Raw genomic sequence first — 22,812 nt, forward strand, 5'->3', positions numbered from 1 at the left:
GGAGCCAGAACGTTCAGCTATCAAGCTCCTCTCCTGTGGAACCAGGTTCCAGTTTGGGTTCAGGAGGCAGACACCATCTCCACATTTAAGACTAGGCTTAAGACTTTCCTCTTTGATAAAGCTTATAGTTAGGGCTGGCTCAGGTAGTCCTGAACCATCCCTTAGTTATGCTGCTATAGGCCTAGACTGCCGGGGGATTTCCCATGATGCACTGAGCTCCTCTCTCCTCTACTTTCTCTCCCTCTGTATGCAACCTTATCCCATTATTGCATGTTACTAACACAACTTCTCCCCTTTCTGGTAGTCTTGTGCTTTCTCGTCTCTCTCCTCTCTCCTATCACTTCCTGCAGGTTTTCTGGCTCTGGACCCCCCCCCCCAACCGGTCGAGGCAGATGGCCGCCCACCCTGAGCCATGGTTCTGCTCGAGGTTTCTGCCTCTTAAAAGGAAGTTTTTCCTTGCCTCTGTCGCCTAGTGCTTGCTCTTGGTGGGAACTGTTGGGCTTCTGTAAATATCATCACAGAGTACGATCTAGACCTGCTCTTTTATGAAAAGCGCTGTGAGATAACTGTTGTTGTGATTTGGCGCTATATAAATAAAATTGAATTGAATTGAATTGAATTTCCATAAATACCCACACAACCCATCTCCTCTTCTTCGCTCTTGCATTCTGCACCCCTCCCGCTCACCCCTTTCTCCGTCTGGTCTCCTCATCTCCTTCTTCCTCTCCATAGGGTTATAGGGGGGGTCTGTTGTGCCGGGGTGCTACGGCAGATTTCCCTATTGTAGCTTCCCCACAACACTTTCGAATGTCTATTCAGCAACTGCAAGTCTCGTACATCTTTCTGTTTTGTTCATCAATAAATCATTTAATCACATCTGTTGATTGTGGTCCTTGCTAGTGAAAGCACAGCCTATGTGTAAAGTACAGTATTCCAGCCTTACCTGAGTTCCTAGTCCCAGAAGGATGAGCATAAAGAAGAAGAGCAGTGACCAGAGTGGTGAGATGGGGAGAAGAGTGAGGGCTTCTGGGTAGGCCACAAAAGCCAGGCCCGGTCCATGGTCGGCCACTTCTGACACAGGGACATTCAGGTTGTGTGCCATGAAGCCCAGGATGGAGAAAATGACAAAGCCGGCATACACGCTAGTTGCACAGTTGGTTATACTGATGATGATGCTGTCTCTGGGAAGAGAAGAAAAGAACATATTGGGCATTAATTTAACTGCTGGGGGGGATACATACATTTGCAATTTGAAACCAGTGTATCCAGCATCGTTGTCAGTCACACTGTCCCTTAGCACAGAAGCAATAAGATTGTGCTCTTCGGACTTTTAGCTTAATTTTAAGCTGTTCATGCTCTTTGTTTCATCAATGCTTCACCAATTTTACAAAAAGCTAATAAAAAGAAACCATTCCTCTCCTCTCTTCCTTGTGGTGACCACTCCCTCCATTCCCCCTTCCATATCATCCAGCAAGTAGCGGGTGGGTAATACCACAAAATCTGTTTCAGATTTATCCCCAAATCACTTATTATTAATACCAATACTAACTTTTTACTGAAAAAGGTGACTAATGTGTAAAGGGTAGTCATGTAGAGGGGAGACGCTATGAGGTGAATGCCTCATTCAAAGGCTACCTGAAGATATTTTCACCATAAGCAAATTATTTACCATACATTAAATAAGCTTTTACATGTTCACTAATAATAGTATTGATACTTTAGGTATCAGCTATGAATCCACCCCCCTCTAAAAATGAGATTTCTTGACATTTAAATTAATTTTGTATTAATTAATTTGGCAGAATTGTTGTTTCTAAAGTGACATACAAATGAGCAACAATCTGAGCCACAGTCAATCAAGGAGAAGCCTTTGAGAATAAGTGCTGCAGCGCTCAGTTCCATGTTCTACCTGACACAACAGCCGTACGGTTGTATGTGCATAAAGTAAGACATAGGTACATAGGAAATGACAAGTTTTTGTGCAGGGTATTTTATTTACATTTTTTTTGTTTAATGCCTCAAGATAAATTATGACAAAACTCGGTCGAACAGCACCTTGGGAGTCGACTGAATGTACTTACCTTTAAATGTTGACCAAACAAACCAAGGTTGGTAAAGTGCACAAGAATTGCTGTAATTTTAAAGGGCAGATAAAATGGCCCAAAATGTTTTATATTTTCCTAAATGATATGGTATTTTTTTTTACATATACTATTACATGGTACAGGTTTGGAAATACCAATATAGCTACAGTTTGTTTGTGCTCTCAGACAGGGCAAAGCCTATGCTAATTGCTAATTCTTCATATTAGAGAAAAATAACTTTTGAAAATCGTTTTGTTAATCTAGGACTGCCGTTGATAATTGTATTAATCTTTAGATTTAATTAGTATCGGAGTAAACACAGAATTTTAACTCTTAGCGGATCTGACAGGAGCTGGGTTTACTCTCTCTGAGTCAAGATGATTTTGACTCGGATGAAGACACAGTAGTGTCAAATCATTAGTCTGTTTGCACTAATAAAGGCTTTAAATCCTATTCTTCCCTTGGAGTTTGCTGTCCTTGATCTGAGAAAGCATCTGTGTCAGCTGTACACTGCTAGAAGGTGCATGGAGAACACCTTCAGAACATCTTTACTCTCCTCGACTTGGACCGTTCAGAATCAGCAAGGGACTTATGTGTTTGCACATTGCTCTGTTCCCTCACATTTTCCTGTTAGAGTTTTCACATATCATCAGTTATGACTTCGATTCCGGTCCCTTTCTCGACACCTCACAAACCACCAATAAGGCCCCCTGCTCATTGTGACACTCTGTGCACTTCTGCATGTGCACCAATTGGTGGTGTTACAGGAGTGCAGTGTGACTCTACAGGGACAGAGCTGCAGAACACAAGCTGATTAGGCCGCCGTGCAGCTGTGTGCGCAGATAGCACAATCTCAGCATGTGTGGACTAGACATCTTTTCCTCTCCTTATCTCCTCTTCTGTCCCCTTTCCTCCATCTTAACCTTCTCCTCTGCTTCTCACTCACTCCCCTGGCATCAAGCACAGTGCAACCAGCCTCTTAACACAAGTCCAAAAAAACATTATCTCCTGTCCTACCTTATCTCACCTTCTCCAACTTCTCTTTTTAAACCTGTACCAAGTTGGCTCCTGACTGTGTTACCCTGCTCCTCTCTTTTTCTCCGTCACTCTCTAGCTCTGACTCATCAGCCTGGACAACCTGAAACAACTTCTCCTCTCCCTCTCACTGGCTATCTCTTCTCTTTGTACTGAAGCCTTCGGTCGCATGTGGTGAATTCTCTACACTTTCTAGTCAACTCCCCCTTTCCTCCTTCCACTTCATGTCTCCTCTGCTCGCACTCTCTCTGCTTAGTTTCTCTGATTAGTGCAAATAATAAGATGCTGGTCTGTGTTGCTGAAACATTGCGGCAGCTTAGCCGGATGTCATTTTCACAGAGGCAGGCAAGTACTCACACTGTAACTGCTGCAGCACAGCATTGCTTTTGGGTAAAATTCAACCACCTCCAATTAATTTAGTTTGAATGCTGTAACTTCAGTTCAAGGATTACAGTGTAACTGTAGAAGCCCTGCATTCATATATGCTAAATAAGATCCACTGATTTCACATCCGTCAGCACCTCCAGCATGTCTGGCCATTATTGTGAGAGTTTGAGCTGATCTCTTAAATAAATAGCTTCACATTTTCTGAAAAATGCTTATGCTCTTTCGAGAGTCTTATATGAAGTTACAGCCAGCAGCCCATTAGCTTAACTTAACATTAGCACAAATACTGGAAGCAGGGGGAAACAGCTAGCTTGGCTATCAGCAGCTCTAAAGCTCACTAATAAATATAAAATTTTTTGTTTATTTTATCCATACAAAAAATGTAAGGTTGACACACTGTGGTTTTTATGGGTGGTCTGAAGTCTCCTCTGGATGCCTGGCAAGCTCACAGTAAAACAAGAGTCCATGAAGCCACAGCCCGGGGGCAAGAGATAGGCCTGATTATAACCCTCTTTAATGCCACAACTTGTTGTTCTCACACGTCTGTATTTGTAGGCATTAAACAAACAAATTTAACATTTTAATTAGTAAGCTTTAGAGGTGCTGGTAGGTGGATTTTGTCACCTTAGGACAGTGCCAGGCTAGCTGTTTATAGGCTAAGCTACTCTGTCTCCTGGTTCCAGCAGCATATTTACCACACCGATAAGAGAGTTGTATCAATCTTCTTATTTTACTCTCAGCAAGAACGCAAATAAGCATATTTCCCAAAATGAGCTGAACTATTTTAATCAAGCGTAATTTCTTTTTGTACCAACCTGAAACAGTTGTTGTGGAACTTGTTATAGGAAGCCATAGTAATGAGACCCCCCCAGGCACAGCCCAGGGAGTAGAAGATCTGTGATGCTGCATCTCCCCACACCTAGAAATACAAAGCCACATGCAGTCAGAAGTAGTAAAAAGAAGGAAAAATTAATTTCTATTTCCAGGTAGTCTATCCATCTGCGTATTTATGTGAATGAATACCTTTGCGTCAAGGACCTTCTGCCACTGTGGAGTCAGGTAGTACTTGATGCCATTAATAGCTCCATCCAGGGTGATGCCACGAATGAACAAGATGGTCAAAACAACATAAGGGAACGTGGCTGTGAAGTACACCACCTGGACACACACACACAAACAGATAATCAGACCATGTGGTGAAATCAGTTGGAACAAGAAGTTTTTTATAGCAAAACCTACAAGTGACAAGAGAGTTAGGAATGTCTGTATGTGTGTAAAATATGGATAAGTTGTCTGTTTTTGCATGTGGTCAAGCCTTGGTGTCTGTGTGCGTGTGCGTGTGTGTGTGTGGGTCTGTTAGGCTAACCTTTCCAGAGGATTTAACCCCCCTGATCAGACAGAGGAAGACGACAATCCAGGATACAGCCAGGCAGCCCAAGATAGGGAGACGGACCTCTCCAAAGTTCCCAATATCATCAGAGATGTTCAACACATAATGTCTGAGAAAGAAAGACAGAGAGACTAAATTTAGGACTACTGGCTTTAGTTCTTTTCAAAGCCCTGTACAGTGTTGTTGCTGGATTTTTGATTGCCCGTATTGCTCCATTACTAACTATGAATTAAAGGTAGAAGCAATGTATATGTGGCTTATGAAAATTCTGGAAATGGGATCCAGAAAGGGAGAATATGTAACAAAAATAACGCACTGTTTGCTCTCAAATATCATTGGTGTGGGTGCAGGCGTGGGCCGGTTTTCAATTTATCCCGCGGTATGAAAAAGTCAAGGTTTCAAAACCACCAAAATTGTTATGTCTGGCAGGTTGTGAGCAGCGTAGAGAGTAACACGACCCCTCCCGCTGGTGCGAGCAGTCAGTCACCTCTGTGTGGGATGGCGGAAGGAAGAACCCCTGAACATTCTCCCCCTTCTGCCATATAATATGCCGTTGAAATGATGATGATGAATTATATCCCATCTATGCTTCGGGAGCACCACCTGTCACTCTTCGCTAAATTCAAGGTAACACTATCTTGAAATGAACGTTTGCAACAAGCTAAGAGAGTAAGCATGTTTAGCATTGGTGAAATAAATACTATTGGCTTGCTACTGAGGCAGATAACAAAGCTAATTAACTAGCTAACATTATCTTGTTTCACCCCTCACGTTACTTCGCACAGCTTCGAAGAGAAGAGTACTACGGTTCTGCAATTTAGTACAATAATTAAATTTAGCTGGTATCACGTCTATACTTTTGTTTAAGTCTTCCACCATTGTGTACATATGTTAATAATCAAGACATTTAAGAAGAAAAAAAACTGCTGGCTCTCTTGTGTCTTGTCCACTGTTTGTTGTACGGAGAGAGACCGTGTGTGTGTGTGTGTGTGTGTGTGTGTGTGTGTGTGAGAGACACACTTGCTCGCTCTCTCTCTTTCCTTACTGTATGTGTATATGTGCATCAACACTGAAATTACAAATATTGATATTATTCTTAGCAGCAGTAGCAGCTTAAATTCTTTTTGGAAAAAAGTTGATATTTTTTACCCAGATATTTAAAAATCATATGTGGAGCTGTAATCACAACCATGATATTTTTGCTTAAGATCATACTGTGAAAATTTCATACCGATCCATGTGGGTGTTATTTTAAATGCAAATAATACTTAATGACAGTGTGCATGCAACACTGAGGATAATAATTAATTTATCTTCATGTAGACTATACAACCTACACCTCTTCACATCTGCCTTAGCACTGCTGTATAGACATCCGAGGAGCAGGACTGTTTTCAGCATGTCACTGTTTGTTGCAGTGATAGCTGCGTTGTGTTGATGATCAGAGTAAAACCGACCAGTATACACATTTAGATAGAAAATATAAGTTTAATGCAAATTTAATAGGCAAAGACAATGTGTGTAATGCAATTGCACGTCATTATGTAACAGAGTCAAATACCGGTATGTAATATTATAATTACATAATATTCTATGTAAATATACTGAACAAAATTTTAAACGCAACACTTTTGTTTTTTAATCCATCTACCTCACAGATGTGGCATATCAAGATGCTGATCAGATCAGATCAGAAAATGTGCAGTTTCACTGTATTGGGAGGGTCTGGGGGCGTCTGGAAACCAGTCAGTAACTGGTGTGACCACCATTTGCCTCACGCAGTGCAACACATCTCCGTCGTATTAAGTTGATTAGGTTGTTGATTGTGGCCTGCGGTTGTGAGGCCAGTTGGATGTACTGCCAAATTCTCTGAAACACCTTTGGAGACGGCTTATGGTAGAGAAATGAACATTCAATTCACGGGCAACAGCTCTGGTGGACATTCCTGCAGTCAACATGCCAATTGCAAGTTGTAACATGACAACTGACCAGAGGATTGTGTATTTATATCTGTTGTCAGAGAGAGATTAAACAGAGATCGCCTCCAAAGATATCCTGGTCCGCGCCTCGACTTCATAACACAATGCACGCAAAACTAGAAACCACTGATTACAATTACACAACACACGATGATTCACTAAGCATAAGTCATGTGCAACCATCACCACACCAGGCTGCTGTAAAAAGACTGAATAAATCTCTGTGCTTCTGACACATTAAATTGGTCGGTTACACAGCAGCTCTCCTTGTTTAGGTGTGACAACTTGAGATAGTTCACAGTGAGCAATCAAACAATTACAGTTCTCTCATTCCTATCACCTCTTTCTTTCTCTTGCCTTTTAGTGCAGCTGTACCTACTGTATAGTAGCTGCACTTGGATACACCCTCATTGAACTTTCACACATGGTCTAGCACTTAACGCTGATTTGTTGTTATTCAAATGAGCTGTGCCAAAGACTGAATAATGGTAATATGGGAAAGCGCCCTGCATGTCACTGCTGACCCACGATGCTAAGAAGCTGCAGCACTTCAGTCAAATCTAATTCAAATATTTAAAATTCTTTCTGCAAATGTGACACATGTTTGAGACAAGGTTATCTTACAGGTGCAAGTAAATTTTGACCTCTGTGTCAAGTATGATAGGATTCCAAATAAAAAAAAAAAAAAGCTTATTTGCATAACTTGGCAAAACAAAGTGTAGTACCCTTGCTGCACTGAACCTATGATGAAGATAGTCTTTTAACCATTTCCTGCATCTTGAGTTACCATACTTTAGAATCCCACACAATGGCCATCACTTGTACTCACTTTTCAATAAATTAAATTTCCTTGATGTACTGCAGAGACTTACTTCCAGTACTCCTCACTGGGACTGGTCCTCTTGGTGCGGTTGACTGCCTCGGACACCCCTGCTACCAGGCTTGTGGTAGCATTAGCCAGGCTGGCGTTGAGCTGGTGGCTGCTGCCCAGCACCCCACTGCAGTCCGGTGTGTTCCAGGGGTTGTTGCAGTAGGTCCATGGCAGCAAGTTTGTCATGGACATGAAAAAGTAGTAGAAGGCAATGCAAATGACCACGTTGTAATAGATCCCAATGTAGGTGGACACCACCATCATGCCATAGCCCACACCTACAGGGAGAAAAAGACATCAAAGCAGAAAAAACAGTAGTTTAGCAAATGACAGCCTTGTCAAGTTTAATGTCAAGGTCAAATGTATTTAGCATATAAAAACAGACCAGGTTTACAGCAAACACTGTACATGATGTGTCACCATCATGCTAGATGCTGCAGCCTTACAATAGTTGTTTTGGACTCGGAACCTTTTGATATGGTTGAAATTTGGTTTGTAACTTTGTCAACAGACAAGCATTATGTGGTTATTATGTATGTTATTCTCCTGTTGCTAACACATCTAATTTGGTCATAGCTGCACGTAGTAAGTAGTGTAGTATTTTTTAATTTTCCATACAAAAACAATATCAACCAAAGGTAATCTGACATGATAACAAGCAGCTGAGTATGGATCTTTTACAATAAACTCACCTCACACTCACACCACTGAATCCTTTCATAACAAGAACTCTATGGCTCTTCTTCTGAGTCCTGGGTGATGGCAATGATTGTGATCTTTCTATCTTGAGATCACTAGTGCAAAAAAATCACCAGAACCACTGTACACAAACACGCATACACTAACCCTGACCTAACCCTTATCAAAAACCTCAGATAAGAGGAATTTATACAAACACACAAACACATTGACACTAACCTTTGAACATAGGGCTGATCTTCCACACTCCCAGACACCCCTGGCTGGCAAACTGACCGAAGGACAACTCAAGAAAGAAGAGGGGAATACCGCAAAACACCAGCATGATGAAGTATGGTAACATGAAGGCACCTGGAGCGGAAAGAGAATAGAGCAAGCACTTAGTCACTGCCTTGAAAGACTGGAAGTTGCAGATGAACAGTGTGGAGACATACAGTGGGCCACGAAAAAGTATCTGGAGGGAAAAATCTATGTCACTGCTGACTTTTGTGTTTGTCCAGACAAAACATAGATGCCTAGCAGGAATATACGTCCAGTTATATCCTATACTGTTGTCTGACTGAGATAATAAATAATGTATAGCTAGATGAACATGATAAAGTTGAGAAATATGGGGGCACCTGGTCCATAGGGCACTACCAGGCAAAGGAAATCAGATACTGTATTAGCTTAATATTGCTGCGTTGGCTGACTTAACTGGCTGGCAATGATGAAGTACTCTGTAAAGATATGATTTCTACATAAGTGCATCTCCTAATTATGACATATTTTCTCATAATTACAAGATAAGGTGTCTATAAAATCTTTTCTTTGGGGAATGAAATGCGCTTCTGTAGATTTCAAGCTACAAAAAAAAATCACATGTAAGCAAGACAAATACAACACATGTTTTCTTTAAAATCATTGGTGCCATTAGAAATACATATAGTAATGAGGTATAGAGAACTACAGAAAATTCCACAATATGTATTATATATAAATGTCTGCAAGTTACATATTTACATGACAATAAATTACTATATAAATTAGACATGTCATGTGATCAGAAGAAATATAAAAAAAACTCAAAAAGAAAGGGAAGTAAATAAACAAATAAATTAACCTCATCTGTCATGATAATCTTCCCTGAGTGAGCAGAGAGGTCACTGCATGTGCAGCTGAGTCTATTCAGTGATGCAGAAATTCTCTGGTGGTTCAGACTATAGGCAACGTGTGTGTGTGTGTGCGCTTTCATATGACTTTCCGTATGTGAACTAGGTCGGTGCAACCAGCTGATATTGTAAAATAACAAAACCTTATCGTTCTGTGTGAGTTGGTGGTAAAGCTCAGCTCTCCTGTATGCTCTGCATTGTTTGCAGCTGTGCATGAGCTAATGTTTGGCCTCAATATACTGAGTCCTTGTCTGGGAATGCAGGTCTGTATAACACTAAACCAAAATACTGCTGTATCTGCAGCGTAAATGTGAACTGAAGTGGGATAGATGCCAAGGAAAGGTCTCAGACAGTATAGTACTATTTAAAACACATTTTAGTCAACTTAATCCAGAGTTTTTGGGATGCATCTGAACAGAGGGAAGAAAGACTCCAAAACAAACTGACAGCAACCAAGCTTGTGTATAGTTTATTTTCATCACGTTCTTATGCCTTGAATAGCCTACAGTGGCTGTATAGCGAAAGCAGCACGTCAGCAGAAGCAGGAAGCAGCAGCTGTATGCATTTGATGCACTCACACACATTTTGACAGCATTCACACCCCACTAAACAATAATGTAGTTACGCTTAAAAAGATGCTTTGGATTGGAGTTATACACATGAAGTGTGAGCCAAAGCGCGGCTGGTAAAGACAGCTGCACTGATTAAAATCGAAGGCTCGCTCAAACAAACGTGAGACTATCAACTCTGAATACCTCACAATTAGACTAGCTGAGACTATGACCAAATACAGTCAGTAAGGATGCATCAGATTTCTCTTTTCTCCTGTTTTTTAAACTGCATGACTACAACGCTGAAATACACTTTTTTCGTTGCATGCACGAAAAAAGCAATGCCATGCCTACATTTAAAAAGGATTTACAGTCGGGTTTGAATGTATTGTTTTCCACCCTTAAACTGTTACACTTGGAAGGCACATAAAGTTGCGTTTGCTACTGTGACTTCTGGGTTACATAGTATTAGATTGCTTTTAACAGGACAACAACTATTTCCCAGTAACCGTTTTACACATCAGTCAAGTCGTCACTAGCTGAGACTTTCCTTAAGTTTTAATGGAGAAAACAGATGTAGTAATTCAGTAGTTTGAAATCTGCTAGTAAAGAAGAACCTTGAATATTACACACAAATATAGCTGGTGCATATATACTGTAAATGTATATTGTATGCACTCTTTGGGCTTGTTTTTACATGCTAGGTTTTGTGAGAACTGTTGGGAGTCAACCATATACAGTGCTGCAGTTGTTATGTCAAAAATAGTGTTTAATTGTGCTTTAAATTCTTACAGATAGTCTACATGTTTTGAAAGTCTATTTTCTTCTGTTTAAAATGTGTTACTGTAGTGTGTGTTCTGATTTGAGTCCAGCCTGTTCAGACAGTTTAATTCTTTCAGGATTCAACTTAATTGCCCACCCTTGGAGAACTTCTTGTGCAAGGCAAGCGTGCATACATACATTTCCCTAGTCACCAGCTAATAAGTTAGCTTGTTCTGTGCAGTGTTTAGAACCATTCTCCATTTCAGTACACCTTCCTTTCATGTCTTTTTTAATGTACTTAAAGTACTTAAACTATACTCTGCTCAATTTACATGCAATAACAAAATCAACCACTAATAAATCAATACATTAAAATCCACACCTCCTCCATTTCTGTAGCAGAGGTAGGGAAACCTCCAGACATTGCCCAGGCCCACAGCATAGCCCACGCTGGTGAGGACAAACTCAATCTGGTTGCCCCAATTCCCTCTCCGGGAGTTTTCATCCTTCGTCACTGGCTCGCCTGGAACAGCTCCGTTCTACAACAAAGACAGGGAGAGAAACAGAGGTGTCTTCAGGTGACAGGAAGGCTACTGTGTTCCTGAGATAGAGCTGCTGCAGCAGGTTTAACAACAACACTGGGCACATTAAAACACACCTATTAGAAGAGCATCCTGAAAGACTGTATATGCCCATATCAGATTCAGATGGTTAAATTATTATTTTCATCAGTATCATCCAATGATGGTAAATAATAAACATCTTTGCATCGGAAGGGAATTATTCATGTGCCGCGCAAACACTTACGGTTCATTGTAAATATTTTCTGTAAAATACTATCTCCTCTACCCTATAGCACAAGGTGGGAGCGCTGAAGCAGACAGGATGTAAAGTGAAATCAGCGCCTTAAGATCAGCCGATAAGCATTTGGTCTTGTCGTCCTGATTTCGAGCTTCTTTTCTCCTCCCTTCCTCCATCACTCCATCTGCTGGCATCAGATGGTCCCTCTCTCCTGACCTCCGTAACCTCAGCTATATCTGTCTGTCTGTCTGTGTTTTTATTGGTGCACATGAAGACACTCGTGCTCAGTGGCAAACTAAATACTGCTAATGTTGATCATTTGGGCACTCTTTTTGTAAACAGTACAAAACTGCAAACATAGATGACTTGACTTGCTGTAAAGTAATGATCTTGATTATTTACATATATTTTCTTCCATTCTGGCAATCCACAGATTATGAAATGATCTACTTTTGGCGTCGCCCAATTAAAATAAAAAAGACTGTATTTATGTGGAGTAAATTACACAGTTCTCCAGGGTTATGGTTGGTTATGCTGCATAACTAAAGGAATTTCTGTTATAGTATTAACTCTGTAAAAGTTATTATTATAAAACAACTGTTTAAAAATATTTAGTCAAAGCCAAAATTAAGGACATATGTGCATATTCAACAAAAGTTTACCCCTGAATCATGTTACATTTTGATTGGCTAGATGTCAAAGATATTTAGCTACACAGTTGAGAGCTGGTATTCTTCCTCAAACCATTGAAGCTGGCAGATTAAACTAGATTATCACAACACTGTTGTATGCCTCCACCAACCAGTCAAGTTTTCATCCATGTCTGCCTGGACTCATATATGTTGTGAAAACTTGGAATGAATATTAATAACGTGTATTTTTGGCTAAATTGAAATTATCATTACATTGATGGTATGATCCCAGTGAATATACATTGTTGAGCTGATTAATGAAGGACTATCATAGGTGTACTGGCTAAACAGGTACACATGTACTTGATTACTACGTAAAGATGGATTCTTATAAAGTATAGCTACACAAAATGTGGTGCTTTTTTTTCTACTGGCATTTTTAAATGTAAAGCCTTTACATGAGCTGTAGGTAAAACTCACTAACAGGTCACAATTAGAAAAAAAGGGTTTTCCAGGACATTATGTTGTCACAGTGAAGTTGCCCTTTGACCTTTTGGGTAAAAAATGTTATCACTTCATCGCTCATTAAATATCTGTAAATCGGCAACCATAATTAAGGCATAAATTCTTGAGTAATGGCAAAAACGTGATTTGTGAGGTAACAGTGACCTTTGACAAATGAATTCTAATCAGTCCATCCAAGTGTCATGAGTCCAAGTGGGCATTTGTGCCAAATTGGAAGAAATTCCCTCAAAGCATTGCTGAGATATCGCGTTCATGAGAATGGGACGTACGGACTACGGAAAACATGTGTGAGCTGTGTGCTTTGGGTAAAGTGGAAAGTGAGTCCCATTTTCTTTTGAAGGCTAGTGTACAAAATATAATGATTTTAGAGTGAGAGAAATGCTTTTACTAAACCGTGAAATATTCTGGTTTACAGATGGACAATGGAGTATTTACTTGTTACTTGTTCCCACTATTATATAATAAATGCTTTTCTCAGGGATGACAACTTTTTTTTTGTGGAAAATAAAGATCTTATTGTGAATGCTTATTTTTGTATTTTTGGACTTTTTCATGGTTGAAAATGTAGATGCTGCACTCCTGCTCGGGCTCATATGAATTTATTGTGTCTTAAAAATCTATGCAGGCTAGGCATAGTAGAATACATAGTAAAATATTAAAACTTCATTAATTCATTCATGCTGCCTATGTTATCTGTGTTTAGCAGAGACTGATTTTCAGAGGCTCAATGAATGAATAACACTTATTTTCAATAAAAACAGCTTTCAGTCTGACAAAAGTGTGAATACTGCTCATAGAAACACTCTCCTTCTTTGCAGCAAACTGTTAATTTCGCTTTAAAACATTTTTTCAAATGACAATCCTGGTGATGGCACGTTGCTCAGACACACACACACTCACTCACACACGCACACTCAGCACCACCTCTCCCAAATGAAGGCACTACTTCCGACAAAGAGTGAGACATCTTGTTCATCAGTACAATATGTCAACAAAAACAACAACTGTTGCTGTAGTTCAGCACTGAGGCAGCTCCAAGCCTGACTAGAGAGAGAGAGAGAGAGAGAAAAAAAATATATCGGACAGCAAAACAGCAACAACGACATAAAACAAACAGCTGCAATGTTTTCTCAAAAGCTCTGTAGTTTGTCTTTGAGTCTAGCTGTGCTTGCATGTCAGGAGGGTAAAACAAAGAGCATTTTTCCAGCATCCTTGACCTTTTTCTGCACAGGAGTGGAGGCTACAAGTGGGACAAACAGGAACATCAACAAACAAATGTGTTGTTTGTGAGGAGATGCTCAGAGTGAGGCCACGGTCACAGCAGTGTGAGAGTAGAAACCCCCAACAGTGAGCCCTCTATCACAGCGGGTCGCACATTACGGCATCTCCGTCTGGAGTTGACTTTGGAAGAAAAAGGAGCGTCAGAAACACACAGGCAGTGTGCAGCTGTGTGTGTTCTTGTTGCACCCTCTCAGCAACCAGGTGTGTGCCTTCTGAAGATCACACACATGCATAAACACACAGGTTGACAGCTAGGCTCAGGTCTACAATCTGACAGACAGAAAGGAGAGATAACACTGGGAACAGTAATGACACCCTGAATCTTTGGTATACATGCTTGAAATTCATTAAATTCAGGGACTCAGAGTTGAATTTCATTATAAATAGGTACAATATTGTGTTTTCTAAAAAAAACGGCAAAAATAATACTAGTGTGATCTATAGCATACAATGCTGTGGTTTTGCTACTTAACCATTCTATGATTGTTTTCAGAACAAAGAGATGTTCGCTGTTGTTTCAATATCTCTTTACAGAGAACACATTCATTGTTCTTCATCTTTAAAAATTCACACATTCTCTGTTGGTTGTAGAGCTGTTGTTTCTGGGAGGCTAGGTTAACTAGAAGATGACAAACACAGGGCGGCTATGGAGGTAGGGTGGGTTACCCACTAATCGGAAGATCAGCGGCTCAATCCCTGGCTCTTCCAGGCTCCATGTCAAAGTGCCCTTGGGCAAGATACTGAACCCCAAATTGCCCCCGATGGCTGTTCCATCGGTGTATGAATGTGTGTGAATGTTAATTTCTGTTTGAGTACTTAAGCTCACTGTGTGACTGGGTAAATGTAGTGTGCGCTTTGAGTGGTTGGAAGACTAGAAAGGTGCTATAAAAACACAGCCTTTACTTTTACAATTGACAGTTCTTCAACTAAAACTAAATGACCATCACAGATTGAAGATATGTAAAAGGTGAATGACAGGGTCTTGAATCTACTCCCATAGAAATTGAGAAGTATCAAACACCTGACTGGCTGAACCCTCTGGGCGAAAGTTGAACTTTTGTGTTTTTCATGACATCTCTCTCCCTTGACTGACCTCGATGTCTGCCTCTCTCTGCCCAGGTGTTATAGCCTGCGGGGTTGGCTCCTGGGTGCCCCCTGGTCAGACAGACAGACAGACAGAGAGACAGACAGACAGACAGACACTCCCTTCTCCATATTTTTCCATCCCATCATTTCTCTGTCATGTGCTTCTCTGGGACCATCTGGGCTTTATATAAGACAACACATGCCCCCTGTCTCTCCTTCCATTTAGTTTGCAACTTTGCTCTCTTTCCAAGGTCACTTTTGAGTCACAGCTCTGACTTATTATAGTTCTGCCTGGTTGCTGCTTCAGGACTAATAAAATGAACAAAACAAACACCCTATTACACAGATTTAGAGCAAGACATGTTGATTTTGGCAACAGATTAGTAAGACAGTGTTTCACAGCCATTATTGGGTACTGCTTACATGCAGATCCATGTCATGTTTCACAGATAATTGTCACTCACAAACTGCAGATAAATAAAAGTCTGAAGTTCTTTGACCAACATAAATGAATGGTATATGCTCCGTACAACTGCTACTGTGTCCCTGTCAGCTAAGTGACAACAATGGGACTGATATGTTATTCGCTGCTGACTCTTAAGGGCAGACATAGCCCTACCAACCAAACGTAACAGTAAAATCAAATGACCATTCAGTCTGACAATCAGGATACCGTCCCTTTTTTTGTGACAATTATACATAGACCCACTGATCATGCAAGCTTTGCAGGACATGGCTGTTTAATCTAGTCTAATTTCCAAAGATATCAGATATTTCACAAGATAACCCAGGATTTAAAGACACCCATAAAGAAGCGCATAACCTGCAGAATGTTTGAGATATGCCTTGAATGGCCGGGAGCAGTCAAGTGGAGCTGACAGGGTGCAAGTGTTTTTCCACAGGAGGGGTGCTCCAAACCACATTGAGCTGAAAAGGCCTGCAGGCGACAAGCTCTCACACCTCTAACATGTCATTAATTACATTGCTGCTTCTTTTCGTCCCTGCAATGTTAAAACTGATCCACTGACAAATTAGCGCACAATACTGTAGCTCCAAATCTGGTTAGCTAGAGCTCTTCTTATTTAAGAATAACACGGCAAATTAAGTTCTGCTCAACAAATTGCATTTCCTATAACTTCTTCACAAAGCATAAAAGCATCCTGCTGCTCTGCCAGTGGAAAGTTTTTAATGTGAAGCAGCAACAGCAGAAAAGGTTTCGTTTGCATTATTAGTAACATAACACAGCTGTGATACGCTGAAGGTATAAAGGCCTACTGAAAGTACAAACAGAAACACTAAACTCCAAACCATCAAGACTCAGGTAGAAACTACAAAAATACTGTTAAATAGCCCCTATTAGATACAGAATACAATGTAGTGTTGTCATAATCATAATCATAGTCCAAGTCAAATTACAAAGTTTAAGAAGAACATTGGCATTCATATGGGGCATTTGTGTCTGCACAATTTTACAGGTTCTATCACTCCACATTTTGCTATTTGACCGCTGAGAAATGACAGTGTGACAGGAACTGATTAGCTGACTGCTCTGCTCCATCACCAGATCTATATTTTAGATAGGTAGGTGTGTTTATCTCGGCACACCTTTTCTCATTCTGAAATAATGTCCCTGTTCCTGATATGTTTCTGATTTGCAGGAGTCTCATTATAGTGTGAGCCTGCCGGTGCCGTGTATTTATCACAAACAGTACATCCTTACTAAGGTAATATTGTGGACAAGTGATTCACTATTCTGTAATCATAATCTCACGGTCGTTGACAAAATACAGTCTCTAACTCTTCTTTCTGCTAAGCTGATCTTGAAAAGGCTGCCAGCTCAGTACCTAAAATATAAATGCAAAGAGAAATGCTGATCTGTGTTGTGCAGGCTCAGACTGGAAATGACATTAGGTGGGATTGGTGTGATTTACCCCAAAACGTGTCACTCTACAAAAGATCTGCAGTTGTAATGTGAAGGGAATAAATGCTCTACCATTTGTAGGTGGGAGGAATTAATGTCTAACCCTTCAAAAACTACTGCTGAGTTTCCCTTAAGCTACGCTCTCACTTTATAACTGTTCTCAAGGAGCAGCTCGCTGACAACAAGCACAGGCTGTAGTCGTACCTGTGTGAAAATGTATTAACAGTAACACTGTGATATCTAATATTGCAAACTCAAAGCACTATTTCTCATGGGTTTTGGTTTGAGTTTTCTTATTTCCTGTTTTATTCTGAAAGTATCCTTCATTGTGTGTCTTGTGTTACTTTACTTTACCCAGACAAACTGTTGGATAGTCCTGAACTAGCCAGTTTTCTTCCAGATCCTGCCAGTGAGCCACCTTCAGGAAAGCCCTTGAGAAGGAAGAGCGGCTCTCACCGTCGTTGGGCATCATGCTGCTCAGTGCTCCTTGTTCACAGCGCTACCCAGCTCCTCGTCCACGCCACAGCCGAGCTCCTTGTACTCACTGCTGCACATAGCTGTGAAAGTCCTACTGCCCAGTGCCCCAGAGACTGTGCTGCCCAGCACAAGAGACTCAGCTGGACACCTGCTCCTGGTTCCAAGTTGGCCAACACCTGCACCTTGTGTCCAGTTGGCGGCCCGGCCGACTCCTGCTCCTCATGTCCAGTGGGCAGCCTCCTCCTGTGCTTCAGCAACCTCCTGTTTCCCTGGCTACACTGGCTCACCTTACAGTCTGGCTGCTCTGTCACCAGCCTCTAGTCCTGCACTCCAGTAGCCGGCATCTAGACACTTTACCGGCCTTGAACAAAACCACCTGTGGTTCCGATTTTGACCATGGCCTCCAGAGGGTTTCTGCCTTTGCCCCCAGCCTCCTGGTCGCCCTCAGACCTGCTAAGCCCTTCAGTCCCACCTCCTGGTTTCCCTCTGGAACTGCTCTGTACATCTGTTTTGCCCTTGTGCCACCTATAAGAGGCCTCCAGCTCAGCTTCAGTCCTGCACCCAGGTCGTCTGCCTAAGGACTGCTGCTTCGCCCCGGTCCGACCCTCTGGTTGTTCCGCCAGAGATCACCAGCTCCTTTCTTCTGTTCCACAGACACCAGATTTTGTATTCTTGCCTGCTCCGTTTTTGTTTGCCTTTTGATCTTTCTGCTTTGGTTATTGGTCTAGGAGTATTTACCTGCTCCTTTGGTTTTTGTTTGCTGTGGCTAAATTGCTGATCCTTGTATTGACCTTTACCTGCCTGAATTTTCTGTAATTCAGTGTACTTTTAGAATAACCATTCAACCCACTCTGCTCTGCCTTGGCGTTCTGCATCACAACCTCGTTATTTTGATAAATGTATTATTAGATCAATTCACATAATCATTTAATGTATAACCATCCTCCTTCCTTTCACAGTCCAAAGAGAGCACTTTAGCTTCGGAGACAGAATACATACTATTGCACTCACACACACACTAATGGAGGATGTACACACAATTTCACACATGCGCACACACACATACAGGACTAGTTTGACAGACAGCAGCACAAACCTTTCAAACCGACGTCTCCTGACAGCTGCAGCCATGTCTGTAATAGACACTGTCCACTGCAGTGAAGAAGGAACTATAACTTCCTTTTAACTCATGAAAACACACACCTGAGGTACTTTACCTTACTTACGCCACCTATGATGATTATCTTCAACTTCAGTTAAAAAATACAATTGTAGTTTGCACAGTATGAAAAAGGGGAGCAGACATCTGAAAAATGACATATTAGCACTTTTCTTATATTGAAAATTCCCTGGATAATTTGCGTCTCTTGCAAACTTTATTAGGTTATCTTCAGAGCTTTTAAAAAAGTGCGTTACTACTCTTCATACAACTGCAACAAGAAGGCAAACATTATAGTGCACATCTCTGCAAACGCCTGATAATCTTGCATATCAAAATGTGATTTATTAATATCGTGCAACTGCTGACTGTGCGTGATTTTTCCTGTCTAAAATAATTGTATTTAGCGATACCTCCTATAGAGCGATGGCATTTTACTGACAGCTCACTACTCTTTCCCCCTCTCAGGGGAAGATGTCTCTCTGTGCACATATGTAAGTCTCCCTCAACGTAAGTTTGAGTTGCTTTTTTAAGCAAAAAATATCTCATTACAAATACATTTGTGGTTAGATACCAAATTGTCAGATGTGTCTAAAAGAATCCAGAGTAATGGTTATGAGAATAGAAATATGATTGCTTGGGTTTAGCAATGTGATACATAAATAGGATTTTATACTGAGGAAGGAGTGTGACATCTATATATAGTCATTTCCACGGATGTACCCCGCGTCTGGTTTCCACAGTTAATTACCCAGTTATCATTTAATACATCTATGACATCTTACAGTTGTTCTCTGGAAATACTACTGAACATACAACACACACATGCAAAAGTGTCTGCACTTTCAAACATAGATTTATACATATACACATTCAAAAGCAAAATTCACTTTACCGTGATTTCTAGCAATAATCATCCATGTTAGAGCAAGACTGACTGAGAGGGGGGCAAAAAGGTCCAATAGTACTTTTCTACGGCATCAGTGCTGCATCCATAAACAATACTATGAAAACTGAAGACCATGTGAATATCTCAAAATAATGTTAACATGATACAAGAATTTATCTTAGAAATATATTTAGTTTAGCCTTTAATTACAGACCATATTAATGTAATTCACATTTAGTGATGATAACTACAATGCTGTGATAGTTAAAATTACCTTCTCACTACTCTACTCATTCCATTAAAAAATTTTATTATTTTTAATGTTTGATTCTATGTAGTCTTCCATTTAAGGAAATGATCTCAACCTGTTGGAATATCATGTCTGACAATTACTGTGAAAGTTATCAGATATCACAGCCCGTTCTCATTTCCAGGGCATCAAATACCTAAGCTTACATCATTCGGTTTCTGGTACCAATGCACATGGCACCCTTTGCCGTCATAGTTCAAGGCACTGGTCCTTTTGCACCATTGTTAAAGGAGACCTATTTTGCTTTTCCATATTTTATGACTTATCTACAATGTTACAATGTATGATGTTCGTGTTAAACATGGTCAAAGCTTCAAATAATGAGGTAAAAGTATTTAAAAGAAACCCTGTGAGCAAAAACCTCAGATTTCCTCCTGGTCTGAAAGCTCTGTCTGAAACAGCTTTTTCAACCAACGGCTCCGTTCTACCACACAGCGAGCTAGACGGAGCCGGTATTCCATATATGGTCATTTGCTCAGCACAGCTACGTTGAGCTTGTTTCAGACAGAGGCTGAAATGAAGGCCTACATGAAGAGTTAGTATACAGAAAATTATTTTTTTGAACATTGAATAATCACGCAAAGCTGCCATTCAGTAGTCACATAACTACAATATAGGACTGGAAAAGAAGTATAATAGGTCTCCTTTAAACCCTATAAGGTCTAATATAAATAACAGAAAAGTCTAAATAACGAGGTGCATAGGTGGGTCAGAAACTGGACTTTCACCCAAGAGACAAGTGTTTATTTCCCGTGTGAAACAAAAAGTCGATAACGCTATGGTTTGACTGACAGATTTTACACTCTGTTAACTTTGCTTTAACATCGAAATGGTGGCATTTCACTCCGTAGTTTAAATCGTTTTACACTGATTTACAAGTTAAAAGTCAACTTGTAAAGTTAATACTGCCCTTGATTTTATGAATAGCGATCAGGTGATGGGAGGTTGTTGTGAAGTGACATTTTATGTTTTAAAGTGGTCATTGTTGCAATGGCATGCTTTGGCTCAAACCCTGGATATCGGATCAGTAACAGACACCAATATAGACAGAGGTTAGCTCCAGTGTTTTCATCCATCATCCAACAACCCAATATTACTAATGTACATCTCTTGACATCTTAGAGTCCTACAATAGCTCTAGCAGAAACTGAAAGTCTAAAACATCCACAACTTTCATGTGCTGCTGGAAGTTTTATCTTTATACATACACTTTAATTAAACACAATGAAATAAATACCATATAATGTGTAGTTCTGCTAGTTTCATGTTCTCTCTCACATTCTCGCATTCACAGTTTCCACCCAGGTAGCTGTTTTTTTGTGTGAGGGGTGGGATAAGAGAGTGCAAGAGAAAAATCACACCTGATCCAAACCTTCATAAAAAAAAGCATGAGTAACTCAAACAAAATGTGTTATGTAATGTGCTAACATTTGACATTAATTTTTTTTTGTTGTTTAAACAGGCCCGAGCTGTGCTCACATAGCGGAATATGAGAAACCTGGGTCAAAACCTTGCTTTTGGCATTATTAACTGGCAAACTGACGTGAGATGTGGAACTGGGATGGAGCTGGATAGCGTGGGAAGGAGAAAGGGATGAAAACAGGTGAAGCAGGAAGGAGATGCAGGAAATGTCTTGTCTGGAGACATCTGTCCAAACACTGAAAGGGAAAGGGTCAGATCATTGTGTGTTTACAGGGGTCTTTGGCAATGTTCAAACTGTATATCAAGATTGCATCTAGATCCAGATGGGTTGCAGTTCATACCGGTCTTAATTGATCATATTTGTAAGAACCTGCATCTTCTTTTTAAAAGAAGAAAATACACAATTGCTGATGGTGAAGCAACAGGAGGTGAGAGATGTGGTGACAGTATAAGGTACCGCTGCTGAAATATAGACATGTATTTGTCAACCACCTGCACACTACAAAGTTGACCTTTAATGCAGTCAGTGAGTCATTTCCATTCACACGAGGAGCTTCAAATGCAGCTCCAGCAATCTGATCTCATTGCACTACTACTGCATTTCAGGTGCTATGTAGAGTCTGTCAGTTGGGAAAAGGACCACTCTTTGATGTATGTACTTGTGTTGCATCAGACAGTCATGACAGTATCTTGACAATAGACAACAAACAGAAAGTGTGTGCAGAGGAAGTACTGTCTCAAACATGTCAGAATCAGGAGGAAGCCACTGCACAGAGGAAAACACAGGACAGGAGCTGAACGCAAAACACCAGATGTGAACAAACAACTTTATCCAGTGCAAATTGGGTGTTTGTCACATGAATACTTCACTGTCCATTTCGCAACTCGTCACATCGCAACCAGTGATTCGTGTAGAGCCATGCCTTCCATTCCATTTTGCTCAATCTTCTTTTATATTCCAATCACAATCATGTAAATAAATGTAACCAGAAAGTGTGAAACACTATGTCCAACATACCCATTTAAGTAAAACCACACGCAGTCCAAAGTGATCTTTTGCTGCGAGACAAGCAAAAAAACATTTTACGACCTTTAGCAGACTTCCCCCAGACAAAAAACATGTCTCATTTATTCAAAGTGACACACATAATCTCCCTCACTCCACCTACACAGAGTTTAGTAAACATGTCTGTCTGCAGTGACTAAATCTACTCTGCTATTATGGTACAAAAGCCCACCGGATCCCCCCAAAAACAGGCCGCTCAAAGCTCTCTTTATGAGTGGGCTGTGAGGTGAGAGTAATGGGCCTAAAGACAGTGTAGACTGTGGCTTCTCAACCTGCTACCATTGGGGCCAAATACCAAAGGATCCCATTGGGCAGGGACTGAATAAATCTCCCT

General features: G+C 40.6%; 1 protein-coding gene across 1 annotated transcript in view; it reads right to left on the reverse strand.

Moving 5' to 3' along the window:
* Positions 1–11,420, reverse strand: part of slc6a9 (solute carrier family 6 member 9) — a 20,350-nt gene extending 8,930 nt beyond the window's left edge. The window contains exons 1-7 of the mRNA XM_046052443.1: positions 11,292–11,420; positions 8,665–8,796; positions 7,748–8,024; positions 4,873–5,005; positions 4,530–4,664; positions 4,322–4,425; positions 944–1,181 (exon numbers count right to left, since the gene is read on the reverse strand). Coding sequence (XP_045908399.1) covers positions 944–1,181; positions 4,322–4,425; positions 4,530–4,664; positions 4,873–5,005; positions 7,748–8,024; positions 8,665–8,788 — 1,011 coding nt within the window. The 5' untranslated portion in view covers positions 8,789–8,796; positions 11,292–11,420. The remainder of the gene's footprint in view (positions 1–943; positions 1,182–4,321; positions 4,426–4,529; positions 4,665–4,872; positions 5,006–7,747; positions 8,025–8,664; positions 8,797–11,291) is intronic.
* Positions 11,421–22,812: the final 11,392 nt, after the last annotated feature.

This window comes from Micropterus dolomieu, linkage group LG06, assembly GCF_021292245.1.
Source record: "Micropterus dolomieu isolate WLL.071019.BEF.003 ecotype Adirondacks linkage group LG06, ASM2129224v1, whole genome shotgun sequence".
In the NCBI taxonomy this organism is placed as follows: domain Eukaryota; kingdom Metazoa; phylum Chordata; class Actinopteri; order Centrarchiformes; family Centrarchidae; genus Micropterus; species Micropterus dolomieu.